Consider the following 24035-nt stretch of genomic DNA (forward strand, 5'->3'; position numbering starts at 1 on the left):
CTCCCATGAGGATTCTCATCATTTTTGTTTCTCTCGTGATATAAATTCACTAAATGCCAAGGGATGCCAAACATTATAGCCTGCTCCCCCCCCCCCCCCGCTCCAGGATGTGAAAGGCCAGGAATCAATCTAAAATGTTAATTATCTCATATTTTTTTTACATCTGCTTTTAATTGAATAAATAAATATGCATCGTGCTGATTATGAAAAGCTTAATAAAAATATGTAAATTACTTTTGTACAGGTCAAACTTGATGACTGTATTCCAGCATTTGAGTGCCGGAAAATTGATGGAGTGAAATTATTGGTAAGAACTTCTTGTAATTCTTATCCCATCAATTAATTATATTCATTTTTATTATCATTATTACACAATAAAAAAGTTAAGACCTCCTGGATCTTTATGCAAACATTTAGGGCACCTACCCCCCCCCCCCCTCGACCATTACTGTTCAGTTAATTTTTTTTTTCAGTCGGCGATCTGTAAATTTGGGGCCATCAAAATTATTGGAAGGGCCCTAAATAAATGCCCATAATCACAGAAATCAATTCCCAGGATGTTACTTGTAATATTTCACCCAGATGTATATTTATAGGGCTGCTTTAGTGGGCCCAGGCCAGTTAATTTGGAGTGGGGCTGAAAATTTCAGAAATGAGTGGTAAATTAGTAAAATGTGGGAGAAGAGGGTGATGAAATTTATATTGCCCAAAGGCAGCAAAACCATAAATTCATCTCTGCAGTCAGGGAATATTTTAATGAGTGACCAAATGATTGGCATAGGGAACAGAGGACCAAGTCAGTGGTTGACCAAAAGAGTGAGCTACAGAGCAAGGAACTATGTTGGTGAATGATTAAAAGCGTGGCCTAGACAGTATTTTTCTAAGTGGAAGGCCTGGTCAAACACACGAATAAAATAAAATGAATGGGGAAAGAAAATAGCTAGTCACTCGTGACCTGGTATGAATGATGTCAGGGCCCAATACCAGGTTGCGGCCCAGCGATTGAGAGACACTGACCTAGATACCATGTCAATGAATGATTAAAAAAGTGACCTAGAGAGTTTGCAAACATATGAGTAACCTAGAGAGCAAGAGGCCAGGTCAGTGATTGACAAAATTATTTGCAAGCATGTGGGAGACCTTAAGGTAGACCTACAGCATATGCAAGCATGTGAACGGCCTAGAGCAGTGGTTCTCAACCGGTGCTCTGCAGAGCCCTAAGGGTTCCATGTGAACTCCCAGGGGCTCCACTGCCGCTCGAGGAAAATAAAAATAAAAACGTAAGTATGAAAAAAATAATTATTAATATTTTTGAATGATAAAAATGTCAGTAACTTTGATGAATAAATAAAAAATAGGCCTACGGGATCCGCCATAGAAATTATATACTGGAAAGGGCTCCGTGGGTCAAAAAAGGTTGAGAACCGCTGGCCTAAAGAACATACACAGTTTGCAATCACATCAGTGATCAAATAAACGATGTTCAGGGGGGGAGAGTGACTAGATCAGTGACCTAGAGACAAGATCAAGACCAAAAGAGTAACTTAGAGAGTTTGCAAGCATGTGAATGACCAAAAGGGGGCCCATAGAGTGAAGGGCCGGGTCAGTGTGTGACCAAAGTGACCAAGGAAATGTGCAAGCATATAAGTGGCCAAAAGTGTGACTTGAAAGTAGATATGTTGGGCTAAGCAGGCTGTAGTTCATGGCGGAAAATTTGAGGAATGAGAAAACTCAACTGGAATGGGCGAAAGGTGACGAAATGTGTGTATTCCACAGGCGGCAAGACCATAAATCTTTGCCTGATTTCACTTTAAACTGCCATTAACAGCTTATACTAGTGTTGTACAAGTTTCATAATTGATGTTTAATTCCACAGGTACCAGATTATTTCTATATAAGGTATTCAAATATAACTGAAGAATATGATGTAATCTTTTGATTAGAAATCTAATTTAAGTCCCAGGATGTGGATTTTGTTTGTTTTTTGTTGATGAGAATTTACAAAAAACTTATTGTTCAAAAATTTTTAACTCTGTTGGCGCATATTGTTACCAATGTCTTTGAGAGCCAAAAACCAAATAAAAACTCAATTTTTTTTCCTATTTCCGCAGAAAAAGTATATCAAATTACTTCAAGTTTTCAAAATAAAATGTCAAGTTTTCCAAATGCTTTACTGTTTGGTTTGTAGTACAATATTGAAAAATAATTATTAATTATTCTTTTCTAGGAGCTTACGGAGCAAAAACTATTCACATATCAAGATGTTAAAATCAAGCATAGAGGGTGAGCTATTTTGTCTTGACAACTCCATGTTATATTCTTAAATGCTCTTGTATTTGATATCATTGGCGTCAGAGCCGGGGTGGCTGTGGGTGCTCAAGCACTCGCGGAAGTTTGTAGAACTGGTACGAGTACCCTCTTTGACCTTTGAAAACCAAACACACCCCACTTCCCATCTCATTGAGATATCGAAGCGTTCCTGGGGGATGGGTGTGTCTGGAAATTTTATTAAATACCTTCAGAATAATAAATAAAAATATTACATATATATTGCACATATATAAATTCACATACAATCAATGTTTGTCAATGGACGTATCATAATATACGGAGGAAGAAATTAAAGAACTCCGAAAGGTATAACCGCCAGATCAGGCTCATCTTATAGTAAAAAGTTGATTTGAATAAGGTACGAGTAACCGCAGAATTGATTCACAAATCAAAATTCCGCACATGAAACTCAAGACAGGCACCCACAGGTTCAAAACACTTCAGACACCCCTGTTTGATTATTATACAAAAACTTCAGAATTTATTTTAAATAAATCCTATATTAAAATTATTTTATGCTTAATGCTTAAACTGCTTGCATCTCTCATGTACAATGATTTTAGTGGCTTGCTGATGATTTGCGATTTATGGAGGGGAGGGGTAAGGATAATTTTTTTTAAACATATAAAATACAGCTGAGAGTGTTCAACTACCCGCAGTATGTTGTAGCGCATGGCCAACCATTCTTTGAAATTGATTCCAAATGTTTGATAAAAAATACTTCAAAAACCTACAGTATGTATGGAGAGTTATATGCTCTTAAGATTGCCTCATAGCAACGTTGGATCTTCTGCTACCCAAACTTTTTTTCCCTTCTAAGCATGAGCAATGTAATACATATTTAATTCCCTTCACAATCACGGATAAAGTATTTTGTTCAAATGTCAGTGGAATGAATCCAATCCAGTTATCTGTGTTTTCTTCCCCCCCCACCTCCTCACCATCGTGAAGCTTTATTGTAACCCTAATGAACCAATTTTTCTTCTTCCTCCCATTCTTTCTACGCACCTGTTGGTGATTTCCCTCACATATGATGTGTGTTTTTCCACTATATGTAAGAGCCAAAGAGAACACATAGGGTGAGGGTGAAAATAGAAATGTTCTGTATACTCTCTTATATTCACTTATCTATTATACTGCTTTTCCTTTTCTATTTATTTCTTACTTTTCTTCTTATATTCTTACTTTTCTTCTACTTTTGTTTTCTTTTCCTTTCTTCTTTTTCTAGTGTGCTGTTAGGTTAGGACAAGGTTATCAGGTTTATCACCGATACGTCAAATAGAGATCATCCAAATTAGTTGCCAAAAGCCTGTATGTGTAGGAGTTGAGCAACTCGTAGAAAAATCTGAAATGAGCTGATACATTTCATTTGTTCTGAATTGAACGATATGGTGGCGATCACATTTTCTTTTTTTAATTAAAATTTCTCTCATGAAAATGTTTTATTTGAAAGCGTTTTTATTAATACAAAGAAATATTTGCATAAATTCATCAATTGTCTCATCCGAGGATGACGTTACTCCCCGCTATCCATACAAAGGTTTTAACAGCTGGCCGATGCGAAGATATAATTTTTTTTGGAAAGAGAGAAAATATGTATATCTTCGCACAGAGAGCCAGCTGTTAAAAACCTTTGCATGGATAGTGATGAGTGATGTCATCCTCGGATGAGTCGCCATCTGGTGGCATCGTCAGCAATTGCGAGCTTTGGCCTCAATTGTGTCCGACCGTGCATGCACGGTCCCATTCAGTGCACACGAGCTCCAAGGAAAGATTGAGATATTCGTTGCCTCTGTAGTCTAGTGCAGTGGTTCTCAACCAGGGGCCATATGGCCCCCCTAGTGGTACTGGGATACTTCAAGGGGGCCACGGAAGAAAATTTAGAAAGGGGCCATGACAGGTGGTTTGGAGAGCTGCAGAGAGCCGAGAAGAAAAATTAATGTGTGAAGAAATAAAGCTTCTATATTAGTGACTATACACTTATACAGAATCCAACAAAACCGCCCACAAAACCAGAGCCGTTTTAGGGCATAGACCCACCCGGGCCTCACCACCTACATTTTGTGGTAGATTCCCTAGGATGGGGTTTTTCGCAGGCCCCCGGCTAGATTTTTCACAGACCCCTCCTCTATATTAAATTTATAGTGAGAAAAACAAAAAATGATGAGAACCATATCAGGTCCCGGGCTGCAGCTCTGTCAGTCCCACTCTTGTGAGGGGTCATGCACGGGAGTCTCATGTCCATAAGTGATATTACACCAAGTCATAAGTCCACCTTATGATATTTTGTATAGTATAATAAATTTTGAAAATAAGTAGGAAATATGCCTTCTGTTTATTTCCGGCGAAGTATGAGACTACTATAGCATCACTTTGCCTAAGGGGGCCCATGATGTTGAGACGGTCCTGAATAGAACTCGGATTAGCGGGGAGCTCAGTAAATTCTAGGCCAGTGGTCTGGAGGCCAATCTTATTTGCAAAATTTTCATTCAGTATAAATTCACTGAAAAAACCAATTCAATACGTACATAGGCGTACGCAATTTTCTCGAGAGGGGGGGCTTCAGATTTTTTTTTTTCCTTCTGAGGAGGGGGTTTACTTTTTTTCCTGCAAAATAACACTATAATCTCGGCTCGGGGGGGGGGGGGGGGTGTCAGAACCCCAACCCCTCTTCCCCTTTGCGTTCGCGAATGAATACGTATAAATTATCTTGCTTCTAGATGAGGGTCGAAGACTCTGGGTAAGACAGTGGAGGCACTAGAAAAAAAATATGCTTCATAGGGGGGGTGCTTCAAAAAAAAGTTAAGAAACGTGGTCTAGTGCATTCACTCGGAAAGTGAAAGGACGTGGGTTCAATTCCCCGCAGGGGCAGTTGAATTTTCTCTTTCCAAAAAAATTTATCTTTGCATCAGTCAGCTGTTAAAAACCTTTGAATGAATCTATCTAGTATTCAGTTTCATGGGGCGGAACTTGACAAATCCCAGGCCACCAGTCCACCCTTTCAACTAAAAAATTGGCATTGGCGTCTAAAGTTTTCTATTTGAAGGGTCGGAGGGGGAAAACGATGATTGTCACAATTTGCTTATTTTTTGTAAAACAGAAAACAAATGGGACTATCTCGTTCTTCCCTATTGGTACTTACTTATTTTAGAATGTGTTTTTAAGGGGACTATCATTGATATTATTACCCTTAGTCTCATTGGCATAAGAAGTCTAGGGGAATACAGTCAAATCTCGTTAATGAGTCACTCTTGGGAGAGCGAAAATATGACTTGATACGCGGAGTGACTCGTTAAACGGAGTAAGCCATAGCTGTGCCAATTCCTCTGCCAATTCCTGCTTGAGGATAATTAGGACTTCCAAACAGTGATCCGGTAAGCGGAGTGACGTGTTAACCGGGGGACGCACTAACGAGGTTTGACTGTATTAAGGTTGAGAGCGTGTTCTCCAATGGATCGCGCTCCCGCTCGGCTCCGAAGGTGCAGAATCACTGGTTTGAGAAATAAATAATACCTATCTTTTTTCCCTGAAGTATAGTAACTCTTCAAAAGAAAAGATAATGTAAGCGCCACTTTTCAATGGCATTTATCCATTGAAAAGTAACAATTGAATTGTAGATAGTTCTTTTTTCATTTATTTCTAACCTCATTCTTTCTACTGCTAATTTGGCAAGTAGCCAGCGCAGCCCAAGTGAGGGACAAATTAAAAAAAATTCTGCCTTTAATATCAAGTATGTTGCAATTATCTACATGTGTTGATGTCAATATGTCTTTCATTAGTCCCTTCCAGCTTACTGCTACAGATGATTCAGAATTTCCTGCTTGAAAATGATTCCATAGGAATAGAGATTTATGATTGCGAGTTCACTGTTTTCTTCAACTATATTGCTTGATTGAAACATTTTCTTTTATTTTACATGCTCAATCAGTCTCCCATGGGCCAAATGGGGCCCATGAAAGCCGTTGATCCACTTCCCCTCGAAGCAGTGCTGTAACTAGGCTGGGGCAACCGGAGCACTGCCCCCGAGCCGAATGCACCCCCCCCCCCAATTGTTTACATTTGGTTTGCATAATAGTAAATTTATTTAGTATTATGCAGACTCCATGTGTCCCCTCTTGACAGGGGCCCAAGGAAAAGTCTTTTCCGGAACCCCGAGAAGACACACTACGGCCCTGACTCTAAAGCAAACCTGATGTGAGTATTAGTTTATGAAAATAGTGAATATTCTTCATTTGGTAAACTTTAAAACAGGTCTACAATTTCGGATTATTTTGAAGGTTAAATTCTTTCTTTCAAACTGAGCACAACTCCAGAATATCGCCATGGGCAATTTTACTACCGAAATTAGATGTGCTGAAAGTGTGCATGTGTACCTAAAAGTATGAGTGTGTATCTAGTGTTGTTGCTGGGGTATTTAGTGCCGCCATCTATTATCAAACTGCTAGTGAAGTATAATGGTTGAATACTGATACCTTTGTTGATCTTCTGTCTGTTGCCGTGGCGACAGAAACTGGGGTTCGTGGAGTGCTGGAGCACCTCTAGTATCAATTCAGATATCAAAATCTCTTTTGTAAATAACAAGTCGGGCACCCAACTGGTGTAGAACACTTTCAACGCATCGGGTCTGTGGCGAAACTTTTTAACGGGAGATCGGCTCGCATTCACTTCTCGAAGTTGAGAACCACAGAAAACCAACTTCAGCCGACAACCACTGTGCCACCGAAGGGGAGGAATTCGAACCCGGGTACTCATGATTCTGTCTCTATGACCACACGACCGTACAGCGGCTAAGGTTAAAGTAAAATGTGTGTGTGTGTGGGGGGGGGGGGGGATTGGTTCCACGAAAGAGGATGATCCTCATTGTTTTTAAATTGGGTTAAAATTCTCAGCTATTAATTTGCCTTGTGGCCAGTGAACAGGTACCGGAATAGAGCAGCATCTCCTAGAGATAGAAGACCTCCGCACGCTGCTTGTGACGTCAGTAAGTAGTCCATTTTTCCTCAGAATATTCAGGGAAAGAGTTCCCTGCTCGTGCCAATATCATCGTTGTGCGGAAAAGAAATGATCGGGCTCAGAATTGGCGATTTCTATGCCCCCATCCAATCACTATGCGGTATTTGTGAGCCAATCAGGAAGATTCTACACCAAAATAAGAAGAAACGAAATAGGATGCTGTTTCAAAATGTGGCAAACTTGCTAGGTAGTTCTGGATGACGTTTATGGCAACCCGTGCCGGGGGCCTTCTATCTCTAGGAGGTGCTCAATGGAGTCGCCCATTGTTCTTGAAAAACTGTACCCGGTACCAGGGCCGTTTTAAGAGCATCATAGGCCCCGGGCAAATGATATTTTTGAAGTCCTACTTAAAAAATTCTCGAAAATTTCAACCATTTCTCATTTTTGTGAGCCCCCTCCTCTTGAGGCCCACGCGTTAAGACGGCACTGCCCTTAACCAGGGCTTGATTTACGTATGGGCAGGTGGCTTGATAATTTAAGCGGCCCAAAATTTAGGCAACACATGTTCACAGACTAACAAAATTTTTCATTCTAGTTAAGTTTCCCTGGTTGGGGTAAATCGAGAAGCTATCCATACTTAGAATCAGACAACCATAAGTATTCTTTATGAGCATTGTATAATATTTTATCACGTGTATATATTGTTTACAATTTGTGTTAATTGCATTTTTAATTGGGTTGCTGTATTTTTGAAACATATGACATCCATATTTTTATGGGCATCTTTTTCTCAGCCACCTCGTTGGGCATTTTTCCTGTTGTGGCGTTGTATTTGTATTTGCAAGCACCTCCATCTCCGATCTTCCTTATGTCAAAATCAGGCCCAGCTCTTAATCATTGTTTGTTCTGCTCATGAGGGAAGGGGAGTGTAATCTATTTTTTGATTCAAAATTCGGCACTACTACTACTAAACCAGACAGGCACCTCGTCCATATTTCTTAGATGTTGGAATGTGTGTGTATACGTGTAATGAACCTTCCGTGAAGTTTGTTTCTGTGTAATGTTTATGTGTAATGCTGCCATCTGCCATCCAATTTTTTTCGAACTATGCATGAAGTGTAATGATTGAATAATATACTGTTGTAAGCCTGTTGCTCTCTCGCCGCAGGTTTCAGGTTTCTGTGGTTTCCAACTTCAAGGTGCAAATCTCCGGCCGATTAAGGCCGATCTCCCCGTTAAAAAGCTCGGCACTGGTAATTCCAAATTTTGTGGCCATACCCGCTAGTAATAATCTTAAGAAGTTACCAAATAACGAAATAATTCGTTTTAGTGAACTATTATCCGCTGCATACTACTTCACCGAACATGTACCTCGTAAACATACCTCTGAGATATTTCTGATGAATTGGTGCATGTCGGATTTTGTTGCGTGTCTCAACCTAACGTATTTAATGGTGTTAAAGTTGTGCATGTTTCATGTTCTAGCAGTGCTGCCATCTACCTTCCACATTAGAAGTGGCAGATGCCAGATTTTTCGTGTTATGTAAATACCGTCTTCGATGTCTGCCTGCTTTCTGGGAAAGACCTTTTAAATGGGAGACCATTTCGGATTCGCGCCTCGAGAGCATTTATGTATCGAGCAGTGGCATCGGAGCCGGGGGTGCTGTGGGTGCTAGAGCACCCACGGAAGTTTGTGGAACGGGTCTGAGCATGTCGATTCACCCACAGAATTAGTTCAAAAATCGAAATTTCCTACATGAATCTCAATACGGGCACCCACAAATTCCAAACATTTCCGACGAAACATTCCCCTGACTAAACCATACATGCACCTCCTCCATATTCCTCTGCGGAACTTCTAACAAATTGGTACATGTTGGAATGTGCGTGTTAGTATTGTGAACCTAATTTGAAGTCTGGTTAAAGAGTAAAGCGTTGTCACCGCTATGGAAAAACCGGTCGCGAACTAGCGCCACCACTATCGGCAGAGGGACGAACTACAAAAAGGATTTTTTTTCCCCTTTCCCTCGTTCAGCACCATTTTTTTCTCGCAATTTCTCATTTTCCACTTGCTCTCTCTTCTGCCGTTTTCGTTTTATTTTAAACTAGCTATAATACCCGGCGTTGCCCGGATTTTCTTCAATGAGGCTTTATGAACCACGTGATATCTCCCTCTTTCTTTGAGGGACATGCAAACCGTGTCTAAGTTAACCAATATGGCGACGTCCTGCGCGACTCATGAAATAAACAAATCTAAATTTAAAGAAACATAGAAATGAATAGTCCCCCCCCCCCTTTTTTTTTTTGATGGGTGCTAGGTATTTCGATTCCCTCCCCCTGAACTTCAAGTTATCCCCGTCTCTGCCTGTTTCAGCTTCCAAAAATGCTTAATTAAATCTGTGGAATTTTTTCGATGCACTTTACGGGGCCCATAACTAATTTTAAAAAGATCCTAAACTATATGAATTTATGCAAATAAATATCAAAAGACAATACGGAGACATTAATTTTCATGATTGGGAAGATATAAATAAAAAGTTTAAATCAATGTTATTGCATGGATATCAAAAGTAGATCCGGCAAATTATTCATATTTTTAATTTTCTGGGCTTCGTATCTCCAAGTGAATTCAATATTTCAAAAATCGAGAATTCAATTTAATTTTTAAAATTATTGATGTGGCAGGAAACCCCCCCCCCCACTAAATTTCCGTATTTATGCAGTTAAATCGGCAATTTTAATAGTGATTTCTATGAGGATCACCCTTTTCTTGACCCTCAAAGCGATGATGGTGATGATTATGACGTCTATTCAAAAAGCCTCATTACTGAGAGTATTGAAAATGTGGCAAACCATTATAAAGGCATAACTGGCAGCATCAAAGTGACAAACCATTGTAAAGACATAAACACGTCTGAAACTCATCGCTAGGGAACCACGGTAACCAAAGTAAACGTTCGGAAAGTGATTGTTGAGGCCCAAAAACCATTGTTGCCAGACAGTTTTTTGCCCATTTGGGGCATTTGCCCTGGTCTGACGAAATTTTAAAGTAGCCTATCGTTCAAGTCGGGTCCCATTTGGTATACATGCAAAATTTGGCGACGATCGATCTAAAATTGTAGATTTGTATAGAGAACATACACACACACACACACACAGAAAATCAATTTTATATATATAGATTTCATCCTTAAATTTCATCTAATTTTCAATGGCCTTATAAGGGTTAAATTTCTTTCTTGAAATTAAAGCTATTTTTTTAATCATTACTTTTGTTGTTTTTTTATCGTTGCCTTTTTATTTTTTCACGTTATTTGAAATAGCAAGCGGTGGAGCATCGAATTATTGTTGCTGCTTACGATATGAAAGAAGTAAATCTAATGTATATGTTACGGTAAAAGCCCGAAGAGTGGTAAAGGCGTTTACCAAGTCGAGTTGGTAAAAGCCCGAAATACGCTTGAAAACGTATACATTTCGGGCTTTTACCAAGCCCTTTGGCAAAAGCTGACATTTAGTAACTTCCATGAAAATTAGTAAAAATGCGAATTTTCTAATTTTCTTAAATTTGAAAGCTTGTCATTTATCAATCACAACGATCCTGATGCTAATTAAGATCATAATTAATTAACTAATTAGTCATCCAAATTAGTGATAAATACGTATATATACGTATAGACATCATCATCGTGCCCCCCTCCGACATCCAAGTCTATATCCGCCTATGGAAGGAACTGGCCTTGAAAGTAGTGTCAATCAAGATAGACATGGGCGTGGCTAAGCCGAGATTCTCGCGCTTGTTTCGCCTCTCACACTACAGATGACACTACTGTTTCTTTGCGCCCACCTTCAATGCATTGTGGGAACGCTTACTCTTTAACCAGCTCTGACCTAATATGAAGCTTGTTTCTGTGTAATGCTGGTTATAGTGCTGCCATCTGCCTCCTATTTTTCGAACTATGAGTGAAGTGTAATTAAAATTTAACTGTTGTGGGCCTGTTGCTCTTTGTATTTTTTAACGGTGAGATCGACTTGCATTCGCACCTCGATGTTGGGAACTACAGAAAACCAACTTCAGCCGACCACCACTGTGGCGACGGTGAGGTTTGAACCCGGGCCCTTGACCACCACAGTGTAGGTGAACATTCCTCTGAAAAATGTATCGTTTCGTTTATGTAATCTCTCTTTATAGGCATGAAAGCAAATAATGAGGGGGGGGGGGGGGCTGGTAATATGTGTTTCCAATCCCTCCGTTTATACGGGACTAGTAATACGCAAGAGGTGAACTTTGCTTTGTAATTATATAATTTCACGAAGTATTGTGGGGGAGTACTGCTCAGGGTATTTGATTCTTCGGATTTTGATGCTTATTATTGGTATGAGATGGTTTGAGTATTTTAAACACTAATCTGAATCTCGAACGCCCACCCAGAAACATGACTCAAATGGTTCCACGTTGCATAATTTCCGTAAAGTGCAAGAAAGATGCAATCTCAGAAATGAAATATCAGGTATTGTTGGGCGCAGTAGAGTCCAGGTCAATAAGATACTCAAATAAGATACCTAAAGTACCAAAGGATGTTTAGAGGTGTCGCGAGTTCGATACCCGGTTCGCCCTTGTCAGAAAACTTTCCTGACACAGGGATACAACAGAAACGGCGACATGACCGCAGAAAAATTGCTACCGCAGGGAGTCCCCCATCAAGGATGTTAGTGCACCAACATCTCGACGAGTATGAAAAACAACCCTGCCGTTCGGAATCGGCAATAAATTGTAGGTCCCGGTCTAATTAGCCCTCGTGTGCAGAAAATGACCGTGGTGCGACAAAAATGATCAGGTATTGATATTAATTGGAATTTTTAATGTAATAAAATTTCAACAGAAATCGATTGATTCAATTCTATAAAAGCTGAGTGATTTCTCTTAAAATATCGGAACATGATGCATAATATAATCAATCAAAAATATCGTACGAATCGAGTGATTAAAGGAGGTGAGGTGTATTACAAACGCAAGGGGTCTTTTTCCCGCATCTAGGAATATATTTTCTCGGTATTCGTCTCGCAGATGGATGCCCTGATCTCGATATCGATCTCCAGTTCGTCGTTCGGTTCCTGGGATAACGGCAGGTGGCCTTTCCATATCGTAGTATTGTGGCCCTGGATCAGGTATCGACGCACCGTATTCTTGAACACTTCCTTGCCGTACTTGACGGTGACGTAGCACTGCACGGCGACTCCACCCTTGAGGTAAGCGTACTCGTCGATGGGTATGGGAGGCTTTATCATCCACAGCAGGATGGAAGTTGGGATCCTTCTCTCGTGCTCGTTCTCGTCCTCCGGCACCACCTCCAGGCTCCACCTAGATTCTGTAGTCGAGTCGTCCGGGAATATGCAGCTGGTGAAGTAGTCGTCGTGGCACACGTACGATCCGAACGCGAAGTCTTTCAGGGTCCACTTGAATTTCTGTTCCTCGTAACCACATTTTGTGAGGAACCCCGTGTGGCTTTGTGTATGGGAAGAGCCGGTGTCGTCTTTCATCTTCACTTCGGCGCTCATTTGTTGTTTCTAACCAGTATGGTACCACCTCGTTATAATGAATTGAGCTTTTTTCAATATGGATACCTTATTTATGACTGGTTACCGTCGTCTTTCCAAAATGACCAACGCAGTTCCAATGTGGGGTCAATTTTATGCGCTTTAGATTATCGAATCCTTGGTGATGTTTTATAAGGAAATTAGCCTTTTCAACGTCCTATCTATCACGCTACAAAAAAAAAACCAAATACAACTTCAGTTTTGGCTTAACAAAAGGCATCTTAGCCAACGGAATCGTTTTCGGTATGGTCGAAACTAGTTACTTGGTCAGCTTGGGCAAGCCCCATATTTTGATGAAGTGCAGATCAGGCAACATTGATTTCGGAGTCCCTCTGGTCTTTTTTTCAAACGGAGCACAGCTCAGGTCTATCGCCATAAGCAATTTACAACAGATTGTGTTTTAGAAATGAATTGCTTTTTCGGTTAGATGATACAATTGAACTACCGACGTTAGTTGACCCAAAATTGCAAAAAGGAACCTCGGCTATTTGCGTTTCGGAACTATATGAAGTTCCTTCATCAATAACAGAAGTAGTGAAAAATATTGTAAAATACTTCTTATAGCGGGAGTTACTCGCTGTTGTAGACAAATGAGTCAGCAAGTAGGCTCTACAAAGGCCTTCAGCTGAGTACCACTGTGGTGCCCAAACCCGGGTCCTCATGATACGAGTCTTTGACCACTCGACCTCCTCTGGTCTGGCATTCAATTCACCAGACCTGTATGCTGTACTGTGGCCCCCTTGTTTGCGGTAGGTCCCCTTCCCACAAAAAAAAGCCCTCGACTAGGATTATATCTCATGATTTCAAAGGTTTTCGCCAGAATTCAAATTGTGACCGGGCCCAGTTCGTGTTACCATCATATTCAACATTCCTCGATTGTTGAGTATGACGATTGTATATGAAAACATATGTTGAGTATGACGATTGTATATGAAAACATATGTTGAGTATGACGATTGTATATGAAAACATATGTTGAGTATGACGATTGTATATGAAAACATATGTTGAGTATGACGTATGTATATGAAAACGTATAGTCCAGAGACACTGAAAAAAAAATCCTGATAGTATTTAGGATCCTGTTATTCTTCCCAATAATAAACGCAATCAGACACAAAAATGTATTTGATAAACCAAGGCGCAAGCACGCATTTTGACATCCCGCCTCTATAATGTTGAACGAACAAGAAATGAAAGGGAATGGTGAATTCGGTGCCCATTCTATCTCCCAACACTGATCCCGCACCAGGGGTGTGAAACCCACCTGCTTATAATAGTTTTCACCCGTTATAATGCTTATCCATTCCAGATAATAATTGCCTACTAGCATCGAGCTTATATTACTGGAAAGAGTGACGTCAGCGGTCTCCGCCTTGGCAGTGCTGAGAACGGTGTCCCCCAACACCTTTCGTCTGAAGATCACGTGACTCGGTGAAAACAAACACAATCCCCCGTTATTTTCTTATGGCATCCACAGGAATTTAAAACAATAAATGAAAGAAATAATTTCAGCATCGATGAAAGAAACAAATCCAGAATTGATGAAAGCAATTATATTAGAAATAATGAAAGAAATAGTAATTAATAAAGGAAATAATTCCAGAATTAATGGAGGAAAATTCCAGAATTAATTAAGGAAAATCCTGAATTAATGAAGGAAAATTCAAGAATTCATGAAAAATGTTTTTCAGCATTAAAGAAAAATTATTCCAGCATTAATGAAAGAAATTATTTCAACATTAATGAATGAAATGATTCCAGTATTAATGAAATAAATGATTTAATCTTTTTTCATCTTTAGATGAGTTCTCTATCCTTTTTTTTTAATCTTTAAAACCCAATATTTAGAGAGCGAACTGTATATTTCTATGGGCAAATTGCCAGGCACGAACTTTCACCGAGTCACGTGATTTCCTTGCATTTGATGTAGCTGCCGTCGCGGCAACTGGATGCTCCCTCCAGTAATATAAGCTCGATGCCTACTGGAGCGTCGGAAGTGTTTTAGACCTGTGGGTACTCTTTCTCGAGTTCTACGTCGGAAACATTGATTTCTGAATTAATTCTGGGGTTTCTCTGACACACCCATACAAAATATGTGAGTGCTCTAGCACTCCCGGCTCCGACGCCACTGATTGCTTGCCAATTTACACTTATTCTTTGAAATAATGGTTTCGAATCTCGTTAACACGAGGCCTGCTATGCACTTGAGTCTCGCTGGCCATGTCCGAGTAGGTCAATGCGTTAAAACGGCACCGTGGTGCTTGCGAATAACTTATTTGAAATCTTTCTCCAACCCGTAGTCTTACAAACGTTTTCCACTCAATGACCCCTTCTCCGAAAAATAAGAATCTTGTCTTCCCTCTTACTTAGGTATCCTATAACAGTGTTTCTGAACTGCCGGGCCCTAAAATCGGTTAAACCGGTCCGTGAGAGAGTGATCCGTCGTTTAATTTTTCCCATTTGTCTCGTGTATGACCAGGCGTTCTACTCACAAAAATAAATCAACCGGGCCGCGGGCTTCTAAAAATTGTGGACCACTCTACCCTATAGGATCCCATATTATATTTGCCGTGTCATCCTAACATATGGGCCCACGCAGACTAAGACGCCTTTCATATAGATGAGCGTATATAAAGGAGCTCTAACCCGGGCATGTCCGGGGAGCCTCACAATAATGAAATACTGCTTACAATTTTTTAGAGTAAATGTGTATAGTGAGTGTTAAGCAGGTACTTGTGCCGAGTACGGGCTCCATGCTGTATGATTCTTCCCCCCCCCCCCCCCCCGCTCAAAGAACGATATCGCTCTCTCTTCAAACAGGCATAGACTTTTTGTGAACTAGTTTTGTCGCGATAAGAGACGTTCCACAGAGGTTATTGTACACAATTTCTGAATTCGGTTTATGAGAATTGCTTCGGATAACCCGAAAGTCGGATAATCAGTATCCTACTGTAGTTAAAATAGATTAGTGGAAACATTTCGTGTGATAAATTAAGACGACAATGAACGATTCTTGTGAAGTACCGTAATGAATCTTAGAAAAGAATCACCAAATTCCATTCGAAAATTGGCATTCTTTTTTCCTTTTTTGTGCTGGCTCAACTTCGACGTGCGAGGTCTTCGAACCTTGGAAAAAAATTGTCCAATCTCAATTATTTTTACACGATTTTTCAGCTATTCAGATATCCCAAAAGTAATTTTTACGAACGGATAAGATTCAATCTCAAATGGACAAACGATGACAAGTCGATCTCATTTCACCGTACGCGTGTCTGACGGACACCATTATAATATTATTTATTGTCTCTCCACGTCTACGTTCACGCCATGCTTGTAAATGATACATAATAGGCATCGTGGAGAACGTGTCTACGGCCGTATGATGGCCAAGGCTTTTGCGTATGATCAGTGAAAATAAGGGGTCACCCAGTTCCCGGGGGTATGATTTCAGTAATGCTGTGTGATCTCTTTCTTTCCTTCACTATTATCTCGCATCTGAAGCATTATTTGGAATGGAGGAGGAGGAAAAATCCATCATATAATACTCACGTGAAACATTACTATTATAATTATATAGATTTCTCCAATCATTCACGAATAGTTACAGCTCGTTCATGCTGTCCCAAACGTTTCAGAACTAATCAGATTCTTATCCTAAACTTTTGCGATAACTTTCCTGTAATGAATGTTGATGGTATCACCGATACGAGTATCATGAGTCTGAAATTGGAGCGTTTTTACATTTGGAAAACGAGTTTGTTTACAGACGTATCATACGCATATGCCGAGGTAATCATGCTATCAAAACTAAAAATATACTATCGTGATGTTTCGATAATGTATGTTATTGAATGGTATGAGAGAAATTTCGATTATATCAATTTATCTGATACAAAAAATAATAATAACGTATAAAATATTAGTTTTTCAAAATTATATTGGACTGGGCATAATAACTGCGGTCGAACCCCGATTTAACGAAGTAAATTAAGCCGACAGTTTTATTTGGTTAATCGATGAAAATCTGTGTATAGTTGTTGATATTAGGCATAAATACATATAACCACAGGCAGGGACTTCTACAAAAATGTTGAATCAAGGAATTGGTTAAATCAAAATTTGTTGTATCGGGGGCATGACAGTTTTCTTTTATTCTGGAGTAAATACTTTTAATTTTCATTCATTGCATGAACTCAGGCAGTGGTGTCCTGATGAGTTCTGGGGGCAGTGTGCCGAAACACTTTTTGGGGCCCTTTTCAATTTCTGTTAAAAATATCTCAGTTATGAACTATCAAATCCAATTACCAGTAAGAAAAGATGGTATATTTTCATATTCAAGTGAAAAATATTTGGAAATTTAAGTAAAAAGACCAGAAATTTTAATGACTTTAAGGGACCCGTCTACACTCGAGAGTTTTGGTCTCGGGTGTTGTTTGCTACCGCCGTAATTAATATTTTTTGTCAGAAGGGGCAAGCTTGATTTTGCGCCCCCCCCCCCCCATACACACACTCCATAGGTCTATAACAATTTTTTTTACAATATGTTTAAAGTGAAGATCTTTCTTTTCTTCTTTTCACCTTTTAGTTTTAAATTTTGTTGCCCTTTCTCTCTCTCTCATCACCGCTGCCCAGAGAAGTTGCTCCACTTGGTTTCTCTCTATAGTCCGTTTCAGGTTAACTTTGCAGTAAAGAGGAAGCCACGAGGGAACCTCATCACTCTTTACTATGGCACCAAAAGCCTCTTAACCAATGTATCGATGCGCGGCCTCGGTAAGGCATGGACGATTTCTAGGATACCGCGAAAATGTCGTTGTGGTTGCTATAGATTTTTGGATAATGGTAACCAATATTTTTTTCTAATTTAAAAATTTCAAACGAAGAAACATCGGTTCAAAACGATATTTTTCCTCCTTTTTTTTCACAAAATCATTAAAAAAATTGAAATATTCTGTGATCATCGTAAAACTCCGATTTATGGGAACTTTATTTTGCGGCGAAGGAGTACACTCTCTACCTTTCTTCCACTGCAAAGTTAACCTGAAACGAACTATAGTGCCGGCCCTCATTTTCCCACTCGTTTAAAATACCTCTGATTAAGACACCTTTATATACGTTATTAAACTACCTCTGATCATTGACTCTCAATGGTGAGCGCAATGACGCAATTCACCATTTTCCCATGTAATCTGGAATTGATTCTCCAAAGTGCGCAAGTGTGTATGGCCGCGAACAAAAACAATCCTTTTAACTGAGCATGGTCCATTTCCGACATACTTGCAGCGCTTTGGACGATCATCTCACAATGCTTGTAAGTGTGGTGCTACGGGCTCGCTATGGCATTACGTCTGCCAACGTCCACACAGCGTTCAACGAAACATCAGCGTTTCATTTTGGTCAGATGTCACAAAGTCAGATGACGGCATTCAAAATAAGAATACTAAAAAGTCCGATGAACTTCTCACGCATTCAAAATTTGATTCAATTTTTAGACCGTAACCTATATTTGCTGCACGACAAGAAGGGTGGACTACGGAAGAAGCAGGATGAATTTCAGCCATCCAAACCAGTAAAGCTGATACCAGGGAGAGTCTACAACTTGCGGCCACGTAGGGGTACTGGAAATTCACGAAACTGATACGTCGTTGAACGGCGAACTTTATTGGAGAAACTATAAACACTTAACATGTTAACGTGGTGAATCAATGCCACCCATAATCCAGCTAGCCAGCCGATGTAGCTTCGGGAATGATGAAAATCTCCTAATTGCCCAGGAGAATTAAGACGTAGGATGCTTATGCAACAGGAATGTGTGCCTAGAATGAGCTAAAACATCTGGGTGTCCGAACATTGGCTGACTTGGACACTTGGACAAGGCATGTGACGCAAACATGACATCGATTCGTCGTTGTACGGCCTACACGACTAGTGACATCCAACGAACGCGGACGGACCGCCACCAACGGAATTTAATTATCGAGTCCGGACGTGTCCCAAGGACGCTATAATACCAATTTAGATTTCGATTTTTAGATCATGATTTATCATAAACATTCCGTTGATTTATACTCCTGTAATTGGACTTATTCTGTTATACAAATTTATATAGATATACAGTATATTCATATTTAATAAAATTCCGGATGCACCCATCTTTCGGGAACGCTTTGATATCTCCTTGAGATGGGAAGCGGGGTGTGTCCGGTCCTTCAATGTTCAGTAGCGCAATTTCTTATAACCATCTCATTTGCATATTTCCACCCAAGTCACTCGTACCAGTGCCACCTATCGGTTATTTTTTAGTTATTTTTTGCTCTGTCTTAAAAATAATTCCTGTGACAGCGATACTAACCCTGCAAACCGTTTTTTATTTCGGTTATTTTTCCGGTTTTTATTCATTTTTAAAGTTTCTACGGACTTTTTGCCCCCCTGTACATATTTAGTAGTCGATTAAATTGGCCAGAGTCGCCCTCACGGGATGTGTGACAGGTTTTATATTAGTTTATTTTTTCAACTATAGAAATGATGATTATTCTAAATAATACAACAAATAAACGAAAATTATTCGCAACTAGAAATAGCCCCACAGATCATTTTCTCTATCTGCTCCGCCTCTGGTTATGGTGGTCTAGAAATTGGCCTAATCGTTTTTGAGCGTCTAGTAACATTTTATTTTTGGATTGAAATCAATTTAACTTGGATAATAATGTATAAACCATAATTATGTATAAAACAATAGATGGATTGAGTGCAACCAATTTTTCAGCTAGTTTTTGGACCCTTAATACTATTTTCAGTTAATTTTTTCTTCCTTCCACAAACTATAAATGCCTTTTTTTTGTGCCAATTTTAGGCATTTTTATTCGCTTTTTGCCTGCCTTTTTTCGACCATTTTTAGTGCCTAAACTTCTTGGCTATACTGATTTTATTATACTTTTTTATATATTTTGTGAGGAGGGAAATCATTAGTCGTCTATAATTCATACATTATTACAGAATGTACAGGAATGCTGAAAAATACCAGTGAGAAAAATAGGAACACGCAATTAAATGTAAATTATCACAAAGATTAATGAAAATTTCGAATTGGTGAATTTAAAAAAATAAGTAGAGATAAATAGTTCCAGTTTCAGTTCCATGGAAATTCATAATTAATGAAAGAATTCCATAATTGATGAAAATTCTGAATTATAATAAAAGTAAACTGCACTAAAGAATTTTTGATGGATCATATTTTTCTATTTCTATGATCGTGAGTGGGGACGGCACTCACGTACTTCCGGCATAACTCAATCGGTAGTAAATTGCCTAGGGCGATAGATCGGAGTTGTGCTCGATTTGAATGAATGTCAGTGTGCTACCAAACGTTGTTCATTAGTGAGACTTGGGGTGTTGTATCTGAGAATGTTTTCCATATTTATCTCAGCTACATTATCAAATCTCCCGTATATTTGACGTCAGAGGATTTAACTGTTATATATTCTTAATTTGCAAGCCCATTTCCAGGATTAAAATCGAATCGAATTTTGCAGGTAGGAATTCCTAAGATCAACTTTTTAAAATAGCGTTATAGCGAAATCGCTTAAAGCGAGAGATACCCGTAGAATAATGAAATTCCATGATTTCTTTCAGAAATTTTTTATGTCTGCGATTTCAATTTGTATGTACATAGTACTCAATACATAGATTTTCTCTGCTCACCAACTTTGACCTTTGAAGAGCGGACACATCCCGCTTCCCATTTGAGAGAGATATCGAAGCGTTCCCGAAGGATGGGTGTACCCTGAAAATTTCATTATAAACAACAAAACATTGTCGCCTTTTTTATATTAAAAAAATGAAAACGATCGTGAATCTGCAATCTTATAACATAATTAAAATATAAACGACAAACGCCAATGGGCAATAAAAACTATAAACAGGATGATGGCGTATAGTCCATCCAGTAAAGAATCTAGCAATCGTCAATTAATCGAATGATTGCCGATAATCTTGGAATATAAAATTTCGAATCGCAGTGAATCAGCTAATCACAGTCATCCATGTTTCTATAGTGTCCAGCTTCCACATATCAGTTCGATTGTCGCCATCGGGTCTTCGGTAATCATAGGTCCGTCGTCGTCTAGACCGCAAGTTGTATGTCCTCGCTTGACTACTGCACCTCTCGCGAGGGCAGGTATGTAGCGTCAGTAACTCCTCCCAGTCTTGCTTGGCCTCAAATCATACTCCCTCAGCTGACTGCCGCTTTCCCTTAATGGCACATACGTCGGTGCCTGCTCTCGGTTTGCGTCCTTCTCTGGTTTTGTCGTGTATTTGATGCAAGCTCTGTTCCAGGAACCTGACGAGACTGATCAGGCAGTGAAAGTTCATGGGACTACGGAGGGTCTTCATCTTCCAGGTTAAAGTATGAGACTCAGGCATCTTACTGAAGTGGAACTGGGCCGTCTTTGGATACTGCGTTGCATAATGCCAGAGGGATCCAGAAGCTCCACAATCAAAAGACACAGTGATTTGAGTTGTTAAACTGTTCTAAATAGGCTGGAAATGACCGTGCTTTGTGACCACTATTGTTTTTTCTCTAGGCCAAACATAATGGTGCCATCGGACCCGTCGCTGAACTTTGTAGGTGTCTTTGGCAGCATTGAAATTCCAACTACATTGCCACGTCTTCAATAGATCCTCACGCAATAAGTGGTGGCCAAAGCCCTCTTCGATATGCATGTTCATATGGATTTGAAGATTAGTGGCTTCCTTAGCAAATTGGTCAGCTTGCTCTTTGCCAGCTACTCCAGAGGGCGCTCTTCACCCAGGCCAGCCCTATTCTTCGATTTAAATAGAGGATGCGGCGAATCTCTGGCATTATAATATGTCGAACGTGGATTTTATGTTGCCCAAACCGACTTGGTGCACTGCCTGAAAATATGATAATTGGATGCTGTTCAGATTGCGCCCATTGAACTGCGTGTGAAATTGCATGTACCTTAGCCTGGAAGACACTGCTCTCAGTTACAAGCCTTCTCTTCCAAGATACTTCACGAGAGTCATACTGCCGCAAAACCACAAATGCACTACCGGTTCCTTCGGGGGTCTTTGAGCCATCCGTTATACGGATCGCTCAATCGATATATCACCAGTCTTATATCGGGCGCTATCACAAGATTACTATTGGATAGCATTATCTGGTTTACCGCTATGTCCATACTTAGGTGCTGTAGCCAGGTCTTGAGCGTCTTTTCGAAGTCGGCAACACGCAGTCGTCTCGCTTCCACCACAATATTCTCGTCGAGGTAACTGCTTACCAACTGCAGAATATTTTTTCGTTTACTCAAAAGTGTGATATGTGGTAAAATAATGGCTTCCCACATCATTCAGCAGAGTTCCCTAGGCTGAGATCTGTGGTGGGGCCCTTGTACAGTCATTTTATAGTGTGAAGGTACAAAAAAAATAAGAATCGTCTTGGCCTCCTAGCTGAAGCCGTGTCCATGGGCAAAATAATGAAAAATGAAGATTCTTTTCGTCGTGTGGCATTGTACCAGCGAATGTAATGCAGCAAAAGAGCAAAGATCCATAAAAACGCTAAATAAATTTAATAACGCACGATGACGAGCTTTTCCAAAAGTGTACTTTTGAACGGTACTGGAGAAAAGCAAACACACACAATGATAAAACATCATTTCTATCATTATTTTGTTCTTCCAATATCAATGTTTTCATAAGAAAACTGTCCATTTCAGCATGTTTTACTATCATGTTAGTTAAATATTTCTATAGTGATCGGCCGGAATTAACGCTACCGTCGTTCTAGGTAGAGCTTCATTTTACTACTAAACTAAGAGATCTGGAATATATTCATATTTCAAGAAATTAAGAGCCTCAACAAGATAAGAAAAGTCATGAAATTTCTTTCAACAACCTGAGGTAAACCGTTCTGGTATAATCGCATGTCAAAGTCGAAATGATTGCGGTCAAAATGACCGCTTCCGCCGTTCTATATAGTGTTGAATTAGTCCTATAAAAAGAATTTTGATTCCCGAAGTGTGTCGGAGCACTTTAGGGTGCTACCGAAGTGTTTCGGGGTCAGATAGGGTGCAGCGAAAGTAAAAAGTTTTAAAAAATCCACCATATCTAGAACCTATCGGAAGGTGTTTACATAATATTACGATATATAATATCGTTTCCTGAACACTTTCTTAGTTTAACAAAGAATGTAGTTTTATCGCTCTGGCGGAGTCGTGATGTCGCGTGTTAAGCTCTGGTATTTCAAAAACTTGAGATTCAAGTTATTACCCCGAAGTTAATTTTGTTTTTCGTAATCCTTTCGTAAGAGATAAAAAGCACTGGCACCAGTCTCACCGCGGAAGTGTACGCGTGTTTATTTAGTTTGGCAGCGTTACGAGACGTTTGTTTTGTCAACATAAGGCTCTATTTTGTGAAGGCCCCGTATTCGCAAGTTTTCTAATGCAGCCGATATTTCATTTTTTTTTTTAAGCATAGCTGAACCTACATTCATACCGTATCTAACGTAAAATACAGTGGATACCACTTGTAACGTTTTAAAAAAACAGTTCTGAAAAACGTTGCAAGCGGGAAGTGTTTTAAACGGGATATCATTATGAGTGGTTATCAAGAGTTGGGAATCTCAAAATAAGGTTGTATTAATTGGGGAAAAACGTTTTAGATTGAACATTGTAAGTTTGATCCACTGTATGTGGTACCGCCTGAATAGTGTCATCCTAGTCCACGGATAAAGTGGTGCTCTGAAACTCTCTGTAATCCAGAGAGATACGCTGAGAGAGGGGCCCTTCCCCCCCAAGGTGAACAGAAATTTGAAAATAGTAATATAATATTAAAAGAAAATATCTTTATACTTATAAATGCTTCAATCGATTTCATTCATTTTTAAATGCTACTTTTTGAAGAGTATTAACTCACATTTTTTTAGGAAAAATTCACTACACTTTCCACTGGTGTACCAATCCCGCAAAGGTTACTCTGCTTAAGCCCTTCAATCACACTACCAACTTGCATACGGGTTCTCGAAAATTGTTGTACCAGATTTCATTGTGGGTCTTTGGGGTGCCTTGGCGGGCCCATGTAGTGGGGTGGCCCTGAAGTGTTCCAATTTTGAAGAAAGAATATAAATGCGTTTTCAACAT

At 39.6% G+C, this 24035-nt stretch overlaps 1 protein-coding gene across 2 annotated transcripts in view; it reads left to right on the forward strand.

Annotated features, from left to right (window-relative positions):
- Positions 1–24035, forward strand: part of LOC149083905 (uncharacterized) — a 73442-nt gene that overhangs the window by 2399 nt on the left and 47008 nt on the right. For both annotated transcript variants that reach the window (XM_089234276.1, XM_089234277.1), the window contains exons 2-3: positions 245–307; positions 2228–2283. In XM_089234276.1, the coding sequence (XP_089090402.1) occupies positions 245–307; positions 2228–2283 (119 nt within the window). The remainder of the gene's footprint in view (positions 1–244; positions 308–2227; positions 2284–24035) is intronic.

This window comes from Pholcus phalangioides, unplaced genomic scaffold (assembly GCF_987345545.1).
Source record: "Pholcus phalangioides strain wild (caught in Gottingen) unplaced genomic scaffold, Ppha-v1.0 ptg000008l_1, whole genome shotgun sequence".
Classification (NCBI taxonomy): domain Eukaryota; kingdom Metazoa; phylum Arthropoda; class Arachnida; order Araneae; family Pholcidae; genus Pholcus; species Pholcus phalangioides.